The sequence below is a fragment of the Phycodurus eques genome, chromosome 18 (genome assembly GCF_024500275.1).
Source record: "Phycodurus eques isolate BA_2022a chromosome 18, UOR_Pequ_1.1, whole genome shotgun sequence".
Classification (NCBI taxonomy): Eukaryota; Metazoa; Chordata; class Actinopteri; order Syngnathiformes; family Syngnathidae; genus Phycodurus; species Phycodurus eques.
The window spans coordinates 14,837,579-14,847,949 of record NC_084542.1 but is presented as its reverse complement, the minus strand read 5'-3'; the positions used below and the strand labels follow the sequence as shown (position 1 = coordinate 14,847,949).

At 41.0% G+C, this 10,371-nt stretch overlaps 2 protein-coding genes across 3 annotated transcripts in view; one reads left to right on the top strand and one right to left on the bottom strand.

Annotated features, from left to right (window-relative positions):
* Nucleotides 1–78: 78 nt before the first annotated feature.
* Nucleotides 79–5,413, bottom strand: LOC133417140 (galectin-3). 2 transcript variants are annotated; one of them, XM_061704655.1, is made up of 7 exons: nucleotides 5,338–5,413; nucleotides 3,800–3,862; nucleotides 3,495–3,641; nucleotides 2,213–2,659; nucleotides 2,054–2,142; nucleotides 1,545–1,716; nucleotides 79–434 (listed from the first exon to the last, which is right to left on the bottom strand). In XM_061704655.1, exons 2-7 carry the CDS (start codon nucleotides 3,839–3,841, stop codon nucleotides 276–278), a joined length of 1,056 nt encoding a protein of 351 aa, XP_061560639.1. In that variant the 5' UTR covers nucleotides 3,842–3,862; nucleotides 5,338–5,413; the 3' UTR covers nucleotides 79–275. The 2 variants fall into 2 exon arrangements, with proteins under 2 accessions (XP_061560639.1, XP_061560640.1); XM_061704656.1 differs by having other exon boundaries at nucleotides 3,836–3,862.
* Nucleotides 5,414–7,144: 1,731 nt separating this feature from the next.
* pak5 (p21 protein (Cdc42/Rac)-activated kinase 5) overlaps nucleotides 7,145–10,371 on the top strand; it is a 54,076-nt gene continuing 50,849 nt past the window's right edge. Inside the window, 1 exon segment of the mRNA XM_061704257.1 lies at nucleotides 7,145–7,456. The gene's annotated coding sequence lies outside the window, so the exon portion shown is untranslated.

Sequence of the window (10,371 nt, the reverse complement as noted above, 5' to 3'; positions counted from 1 at the left end):
ATGATCAGGAATGTATTTTAAAAACAAATTCACAGAACTTCAACACTCAGTTTGAAGTCATTTAATTGTTAATAGAAAATGTACACGATAGATTCACGTGTGGTACAATACACTGAAAACCAAGCTGTTAAAATATTTGATATGAATGTTATTTATGAATATTAGTGTGGGTTTAATGGTGAAGGAGCTCAACTCTCATGTATTATTGTCACACACTTCATGAAATGTCAACATCATGTTATGATGGTGGCGCCAACCGATGAATTTGTGATGTCCTACGGAAGCGTCTCCACGTTGACGAAAGTGAGGACCGCGTCGTGCAGGATGTTGATTCGGTTGATCTGGTTGAGCTCGCGGACGCGGTGACGGAATTCGAACAACGGAATGTTGTTGACCGCCACGCGGAACGAGTCCTGCGTGCACAAGATCTTCATCTGAAACACGCGTACGCACACATACACACGTGCAGGCAAATCAGTTGGTGATTTTGCATTCGGGTGCAAGTGAAACGTACGAAAACGAAAACATCTACGCTACTTTTATGTTCATTGAAGGCGGAATTGTTGACAAAAATGAGTTCTGAAGATTCTAAACTGTCTCTGGTGTACAAAACGTACATTAGTTAATTGAAAAGTAACTTGTATTCAATTTTTACAAGAACACGCATTTGAGGTGTTCCTCACAGAAACGTGCAACTAAATTCAGTCTGCTTAAACTAATACCACACAAGCAATTTGACAGTTTACATGTGCTCTATAAAAATATGAAAACATAATTGTTTGTGTGGCTGTTTTAGTCTTGTGATTTCGATGATCAGACTGCATTTTATGACCAATTTATGCTGAAACTGTACACATACTTTTTCCTCCCACAGTATGTATTTAAACGTACATTAGGTTGAAAACTCCCAAGTATTTTTTAAATAGTAAACTAGATTGTCGCTGATGTTTACGAATACGCATATTTTTCTGTTCATTACCTAACGTGTCGTTGATGTTGACGAAAGCGCTTTAGGTTCATTGAAAACGGTTTGTTGTTTATGAAATCATTCATTCAAATTGCTTGTGTCTTTATGAAAACATCAACTCCGTTGATGACTTAAATTGCCTCTAATATTTACGAAAACCTTCCTTTACGTTTGCTAAAGCTAACTTCAGTTTTGTTGCAGACTAAATTGTCTTCAGTGTTTACAGAAACACGATCATTAGATCCGTTGAACAGTCCAAATTGTCTTTGATGATGTTGAATTTGGTGGTTCCCTGTGTTTTTTTTTTTGGTAGTTAGTGAGGCTATTGCGCAACATCATGAGACCGCGACTGACCTCCAGGAGTCTCCCTGTGGGGCGGCACTTCCCTGATTTAGGACCAGCTTTCCCAAACGCCTTTCCAACCCTTTCCACCTTTTCAGCCAAACGTTAGCCTGACATTCAACCCGGGGAGAGGTCACCTGGAGTCAGTCAAGGGCGTCACGTCTAGTAGCATCAATTAGTCTCGGGGCTCGCGTGCGGCCCGGGTCGTGGCGTCGGGACACTCGCTGCCGCTCACCTCAAAGGGGCTCCCCGGGGCGAAGGGGAAGGGTCCCTTCAGGTCCCTCTCCTCGGTGCCCCAACGCTCGCCCACCTTGTGGTTGCGCACCAGCACCTGCTTGCCCCCCTCGCTGAAGCGAGGGTTGATGTGGAAGGCGATGTCGTTGCCTCGCAGGAAGTTTATAGTGAACCTACAAACATAGTGTTCAATTATTACTTCAAATGGATGAAAACAGTGGCGGTTTGAGCCCAGTTTTACGGTTCCTGGGTGTTTACGGGTATTTTGGGGTCAGAAATATTTTGGGTCCATTTAATTTCATTTCAAAATGACATTTTGGTTGTGGGTGTAGAAGGGTTCCTCGGTCCTCCTGAACCTGAAGAATTTCCTTTGGTGACAAATCGGACGAAGCCTGCTCGGAAACATCTTGGCTAAAAAAGGGTCCACCGAAACAGGCTGAAAAACTGCCGAAAATGGACCTCCTGGAAATTCTGTGTGCGAATGCGGTAATCTTCCTGTGGACTACTTACATTTTAGCGTTGGGTTTGATCTGGCCCAGGATGGTCATCATCATCTTGTCGTACACCCCTCGGGCCAGGTTGAGGTTGTACGGTACGCTCTAAATGCCCAAAACCGAAAATGTTATGACGGAAGACACTCCAGTCACGTTTTCTGGGTTTGTTACTCACTAGCGGTCCCGATGTGGGCGGCAGCCAGTGTTGCGGAACCATGGCCGGGTTCTGTCCGGGCCATCCCGGCTGCCCGGGGTTGTAAGGCCAGCCGGGATGGGCGGCCCACGCCGGCATAGAAGGATGGAGGCTCGGAGCTGGAGCGGAAACGGGGGCAGGTGCTGGGGCGGGAACCGGAGATACAGCCGGGACTTGAAAGGGTATCTGAGCCTGAACCGGAGGCTGGGCAGGTCGGGCAGGCTGGTACTGGCCCGGCCAACAAGGCTGGCAGATTTGACCCGGAGCCGGAGCCGGGGCGGGGAGCACGTTTGCGGCGGGGGCAGGAGAGGGTGTTAGGACCTGAGCTGGGACCGGAAGAGGGGCGGGCCCAGAGACCGGCAACGGTTGAGTCCCTAACCAGCAGGGAGTGTTCGGCTGCCCGGTCCAGCACGGCGCAGCCTGCGGGGCCTGACACGTGAACGGAACACACACACGTAGTCGCATTTTGACATCAACATGTCTTATTCAAACAAAGCTCAAAACAAACATGGTAGACGGATGACGTTAACGTCCGGGCAACATTCTCTTTTAATTGTTCCTCATTTCTATATAGTACGTGCTTTATTTATTGCCTCCGCCAGGGTTTGCTTGCTTGAGTGCAACTTTCTGATATAATATGTTCTGTAAATGCATTTGTTTTTTGTCTGTTTAATGCAAATGGTTTAAATTAATCAACAAATCTATTTTAATTACATTTGTTTTTGTTTACATTTCATTTGTATTTCATCGTTTATCATTTATTCCATAAAATATATTTTTAAATGTTATATATTATATTATAATTGTATTTATTTTATAAGAAATATATACAAATATAAAAAAATACTTTTATTTACTTTATTAAAATATTGTATTTTTATGTATTTATTTATTTTGGAGATCTTTTACTAGACACGTAGACCGACTTACATTTCAGTTAGTATCAGGTTTTTATCATAAATGGGGCAAGTTTAAAAGTATATATTTGATTTAACTTTATTTAATCTGCCGTAAATAAAGAGAGTTTTGTAGTACCTGATGTAAATGTGAAATAAAAAAAATTATACATATTGTCAAATAAAAATATCAATTAACAACAACAGCAAAATAAAAACAATATTTCAAAGAAATATTGAAATATTTTCAGGCAAAATTTTAGATTTCATTTATTTCTTTATTCAATATACAGTATATTTTTGTGTTATCTTTTTGTGTTGGCGTTTTAATGCTGCCATAATAAAAATAAGCTGAACGGCAGCCGGACCTGCTGGGTGGGCGGGACCTGTTGGACCTGCTGGGTGGGCTGCGCTGGCCACATGGGGAAGGCGCTCCCGGGGGTCTGGCCGGGCCAGACGGCGCCGGTCTGTGGGGCAGAACCAGGCGGGCAGCTGCCACACAGAACGTCAGCATGCTGAAGGGGGGAAGGGGAGGGCGGAGGGTCGGAGGTCAAGACGGCGATACGAGGTAGAGAGAGGGTGGACACGATGGAGGACAGCAACTTGACGATGCGACACCGACGCAAGCGTCAACATTCACATTTAGATGCGGAAAATAAACAAATGTTCTTACCTGTGCTTGCAATTGATAATGCGGGGGGCTACTTACGTCCATGCTGCCTGGGAAACACGAGACCTTCCACAAATCAGCGGGAAATTACCAAAAGTTCATCGAAGACCAAGTTGACTTCAATATTCACACAAATGTCCGTCAATATTTACAAAACGTATGTTACATTTTTGAGAGATGTTACATGTTTACGAAAATACTGACGTCACGGCCGTTGAAGACAAAATGATCTTCCGCTTTTGGGAAAACGCGTTCACTGGGAGTTTTGACCTCTTTGATGTTTACGGGAAAATGGAGGTTAGGTTTTGTCAATTATCCGAAAGTGTCTTTGATGTTTTACGGAAATGAATACATTGAATAAATAAATTGACTTAAATGTTTCCTGAGACATTGACATGTACTTTACGACTCTTAACTGTCTTCAATATTTCCGGTTTAGGTTCGATGATCACTTTTGACAGTCTTTGATGTTTAACGAAAAACGTACGCTAGATTCGTCAATGATCCTAAACTAAACAGACGTTGGGTTTGTCCACCGTTTTTATCGTTGACACTGTTAGCTTAATTCAAGAGTCTGAAAAAAAAAATGCCTTTAATGTTTACACAAACGCAGCTGTGAGGTTCTTTAAAGACGGATCGATCGTCGATATTTGCGAAAACAATGTTCACTGACGAACCTAAACTGTTTTTGATGTTCACAAAAAATACGTTTGATTGAGACTGTAATGGACGCTAGTTTATTTCCAGCAGTGGGCTAAATGTCGCTGAGCGAGCAATGAAAGTGGTAATTGAACGATGACTTCAGGAATGACGATGAGTCACGCAGATGATACAGAGGATCATTGAGTGTCAGCACAAGTCAGAAATGCGAGCGTCCTGATTTCAGCACATTGCTTGCTCTTGTGACTGCAAATTGAATTAGGGGTAAAGTGTGCACGTATACGACAAAAATATGCGGAGATCAGCACATGTATTAGACTAGCCGACCTAAAATAACAGCATAGGCTTCTACCAAAATCATTTTTTAAAAATGTTAATAGCAGTATGTAGAATATTAAAGGTTTATTTTTTATTTTTTTAAAGCTAAAATATAATTATTGTCATACATTATTGTTTTAATTTACTGTTTTGCATAAAAAGATGAACTATTAAAATAGTTATGATAACGGGTAGGGCAACACTTGTTTCTATCTGTTAAATTTCTACATTTTCATGTATCACATCTATTTATATTTTAAAAATTCGGGAGTTTTATATTGTGCATTTTTTTTTAGACCCGATTTACGTATTTGTTACTGTGAATTTAGTTGACATTAAAACACTTTATGATGTTTTCTTTGACAGGTGGGCCAATACATTTGTTAAGCACTTTATATAATAATAATAAGCAAAAACAGCTGTGATTAAAAAATACCAGCAAAAAAAATCACATGCATTTGAATCTATATCATTTTAAACTACCATAGTTTAACTGCCTTGTCATCCAGCATCAAGTGCTATAGAAAAACAACATAAAAGATTGTAAATAATAAAAAGCTTACCTGTGGTGAGGGAGGTGCCGACAGGCTGCAGTTTTGTTGTTTACGTCAAAAGGGTCGACTGGAAGCAGTCAGGCAGGCACAAGCAACCAAATGAACTTTTTATATACACCAAAACTTAGTGGACACGCCTCTTGTCAACGCCCTGCTAGCGTGACATTTCTATTAAATCTCAAGAAAAACAGATGACGTTACTGTCCAGGCGAGATTCTGTATGATCGATTACCTCCACCAGGGTTTATTTATTTGTGTGCAACTTCCTGTGTGTTTTTGTGTGTGTGTGTGTGTGTGTGTGTATATATATATATTTCACACATATATATATATATATATATATATATATATATATATATATATATATATATATATATAGTTTGTATTTATTTTAGATTTTATTTTATTTTGAAAAAACGTTCCATTATTTTGTGTGTGCTGGCATAATAACATTTTCCAAAAATACGCTTATTCAAATAGATCATCTTTAAATTTCCATTAATTTAACTGCAGAATTTTATGTTATACACACACACTTGTACACAATGTGTTGTCATATCATTATTGTAGATTTAATTGTCTGTAATATTGTTTTCTCTTTTATGCTGCCCTAGAGATAACGCAAATCCAATGACAGTAATTTATAATGACCACAATGATTAAAATGATTACAATTCATTGATCTACAAGGGATTTCTAAAGGGTGGGATTTTTTTTCACCGTTAGAATACAATTTTATTGTTTTTGTTTTCTGACGTGAGAATATCAGTGAGCAGGGGACAAGTGCACATATTTGCAATAAATCTCCATGGCAACCGCACAACAAATAATCTCAAATTAGGGGGTTTAACAAAGCCACTGGGTTGTCTCCAAGCATCTTTATTAGATTAGCAACAACAAAAAAATGCCATAAATGACAGAGAATCTTGGAATACTTCAATTTAATGCTTACTGGGCAAACTTCAATTATATAAAACAAGATGAGGCATTAGTAATTGATTTTGAACAATGATCATTTTGAGGTAGAACTACAATTAAAAAAAATATGAACATCATTATTTAAATCAATGCAAATTGAAACTAAAATGACAATTCTAGATAAACTCAAAAAGTAAAAATGTATAATTTTATCATCTAAATGTAAATTTGAAATATAAATGTAAATTCTGAAGTAGGAATAAAAAAAAGTAAAAACCCTCACCCTAAAACTAAAATTACCATTTAACTTAAAACCAAATAACTAAAAATAGAATACAAATGTACATTAAAAAGTCAAAAAAATGTACATTCAATTTAGTTTTAAAATAGTTTAAAAAAAAAAAAACTTTAACATTCATGAAGTTGACAGAATGTTTACGTTTGCGATTTTCCCCTAATCAATTGTATAGATTCTTTCACAGTAGATTATGATGTTCACTTTGGTTTATGCCGGCTTTTTAATGTCATAAGAATAAGAGACAAGACGTATGACGTCACTAGTCTTTGATTGGTTGTCTCAGCACGTCCCGTTGTAGCGGCGCTCCCGCAATTCACCACGAGATGGCGCCGTCATCGTTTCTATGACGTCACACGAGGACACTACTGTACTTATTAAAACGCTTTCTGTCGTTTTTTTTTTTTTTTTACGCTCCACTTTGAGCCCAGTATCATTTGAAACCTGAATTATTATGGTCCTTTTGAGTCAAATTGTGTGTGTGTGGTTTTTTTTTTTCATATTAAAGATCAACTTTATAACCTGTACATGCTAATTAGGAGTGACGTCAACGCTAAACCCAGTTAGCATGGCTAATGTAATTGCAATGGGGCGTTAGCATCGTGCTAACATTAGCGCGGCAAGAGCTGCCTGTGACGACATGGCGGACAATTACAGTCAGGGGAAGGAGCCTTGCCAGTGACCGAGAAGGTGAGCGTTCTCCCCGCAGCTGACACAGGTGCTCCTCCGCTCGTCCCGTCCCCCCCTTCCCGGTGCTCTCCGCCCCTCTCCCCGTTGTGGCGCACCGGAGGAGAGCAGCTCCCCGAGACCCATCAACATGGCGCCGCTACTGGCTCACACGTAACGTCGCCCATGTAGGAGAGAACCGGACAAAGCGACGGGACATGTGAGCTCATCCACCCCGGCCACGAGCAGGTGAGCGCTGGCCTGTTTTTTTTTTTTTTTTTTCCTTCGATTTGGGGCGACTATAGTGGATGGTGGGTTGATGGTGGTGGAGGAGGAAGGGGGAGGGGGGGGGGGGTCGCGGACGCTCGCCTGCGGGAATGCCGAAGCTCTTCTCGGCTTACATGTGTCCGACCAACCGGTGGGTTGGCTCGGCTCGGACCGGGCCGTGCCGACGCCTTCATGCGGGAAGGGAGCTATCATTTTGTGGGGCCGGAGCGTGTGTTGTTGTCATGGCTGTCAGCATCGGCCGCTGTCCTTGGTAGTGAAGCGGGTGGGAATCACACACTCACACACCCCATTCTGAATGGGAATGCTTGTTTTTGCAGCATTTTGCATGCGTTTTTCTTGCTCCTGTCGAATGCAAAGCAAAGCAAATGCAACCCTGGCTCATATTTAGGTTCCTATTAGTTATTTTCTGTCCTTCCACCTGTGTCATGATCACATCCCTTCCACTGCCGGTACACTACTGGTGTATTTTTTGTAACACTACTACTGTATGACAAGCAATGTGACATGGTATACAAACAAGGACGATCGATTATTTGATTGAATAATTATATAAAAATATATTTTGCATTATGTTTAATACTTATGAACTGATTGTTATTGTTCAATGATGAAACAAGATCAAATATCACAGGAGAGGCAGGGATGTTAATCCTCACCAACCTTTTGGAAACGCAGAGCTGCTTCTTGGTTATTGATTAATGTGAAGGGTTACTAGTCTTGATATACACTTCTGAGGCTGCTTCAGGTTCAACACACTACATGTTAGTTACAGGTTATTCATACTAAGGCTTCAAATATCGATTATTTACAATAGATTCCCCCCCCCCCCCCCCATAGCGATTATGATTCAGCAACTGGTTTGCTCCATAGCATGTCAGAAAACAGGGAAAAATCTTGAACATTGTTTTCCAAAGTACATTTTTTTTTTTTTAATCTTAGTTTGATTAACCACAAAAGATAACACACACACATGTGCGGCCTTCGCTGTGTGTTAATGTAGGGCAGGTAAATAAAGGGCAGCAGATGGCTGCTTTTCAAGTTCACTGTGGCCGTGGGCTTAGAATAGTGTAGTGGAGAGGAAAATTAAAAACGTTGAGCTTGCCCCCACCCCCCCGCCCCCCATCACTCCCGCTTGCTAATCTCCTAATCGCCCCGGGCGCAAACGCCGCCTTATTGGAGGTAATAATAATTAGACACCTCGTCAACAACACCTGGAGCTTCGGTTCGACCGGCTACTTGTTTGATTTCGGCCTTCGTTTGCAGCATTCGAGTGTGACCTTGTGTTTCGTCACAGAGGTGAAAAGAGGGGTTGGCACAAAATTGGCACGATTGTGAACGTCACTGTGATAGATACCAGTGCGTCATTCCGCTTAGGACAAATAAACGCCTCCCTCAAATTGACCCCTGTTGTTTCCCATCATAAAAAAAATTGCTGATAAAAACCCTTATTTCGTTTTGTTTAAAATGCCAGTTTCAGCTCATTTGCTAACCGAAACAGCAGCGTATAAACTGTCAGTGTGGAGTACATTATGGAGACAACAGTTTGTGTTCCAGTAGAGTCACTCCACAATTTTGTGTCCGCCCGTGTTTATTTAGTATTTTAGGCCACTTTAAAGACTCTCTCAGCCACTATGTTTGTTTTTATGTTTTAATGATTGTGAAATGAGGAAATAAGACACACGTCGCCAGCCTGCCGCCCGCTCGTTGACCATAAATTCAAGTGTGACGTGGTGCCGTGTAATCAACCTAACATGATACGCTTGTTAAACCTTCTAACGCGCAGTCCTGCTCCTCCTGCGCTCGCTAATGATCACTAATGTCTTGTTCACATTATTTGAAAGACTAAATTCAAACTCCTTTTATGATATGAAGCTGTTTCAATGTTATACATATCACGCTTCATAGTAGCGGAATCCACGCGGGTCTCTTTGCACTTGAGATTGAAAATATGATCAAACCTCCCAGGAATGCCAACTGCAGTGACCAAGAGCCACCGTCAAAAGCAAAAACTTTGGCAAAAGTCGACACCCTAGCCCTCAAATATTTTAGATAATTGCCCATATTGAAAAATATACTCCAAAACAATGATCCCAACGCACTTTAATATACTTGTAATTCAAAACTCATCTTAAAACATTTCCCTTATGGTTGACTTGATTTTGGAAAAATGCATCTAAAGTGTGAGTCCGAGATTCACTGCGTTATCTTTATCAGCGCCGCCGTCCACAGGGATCTGTTAGTCTTGAAAGTGGTTTACAAACTGGAATTTCACAGACAAGCTGGGCAAGACCCTCTTCCACGCCTTGACGAATATTTACGCCGGTGGCAGTAAGCAGTTGGATTCCAGTTGACGACTAGAAATGATCCACAGCAATGAATGAGTTCATCAGAAATAGTCAGTACATTTATAAGGTTAAAAAAATTTGCGTTTCTTTAAAAAATAAGTACATTTCTAAGTGACCCTGAAACTTCCGAACTGTAGCGTAGTGTCTAATTACAACTTTTGTTTTTTAATGGAAACAATGACATTGCCTGGGTTAAATTTTTTGGTGTACGCTTCGTCCATGTGTGTCGTCTTCCAGCTGGAGATTTACATAATATTCAAAGCTCCAGGGAATGTCACAGCCTACACTACGAATATGGATCATAACTAGTGTTCAACCTGTCACATTCTGCAAACTGTAAAAGGTTTTTCCCAATTTCTGGATGCTTCGCAGTCTTCTATTTTGGGTGGCCGGGTTGCCCACACCGAATTACATAAGATGGAGTCACACTGTGTATAATTGGACCAGGAGGAGGAAGTCGGCAGTTACATTATCCGTAGCGGCATCTGTATGCCAGAGTGCTTACCTGTGAAAGTTTGGAGCCTCTCCAAA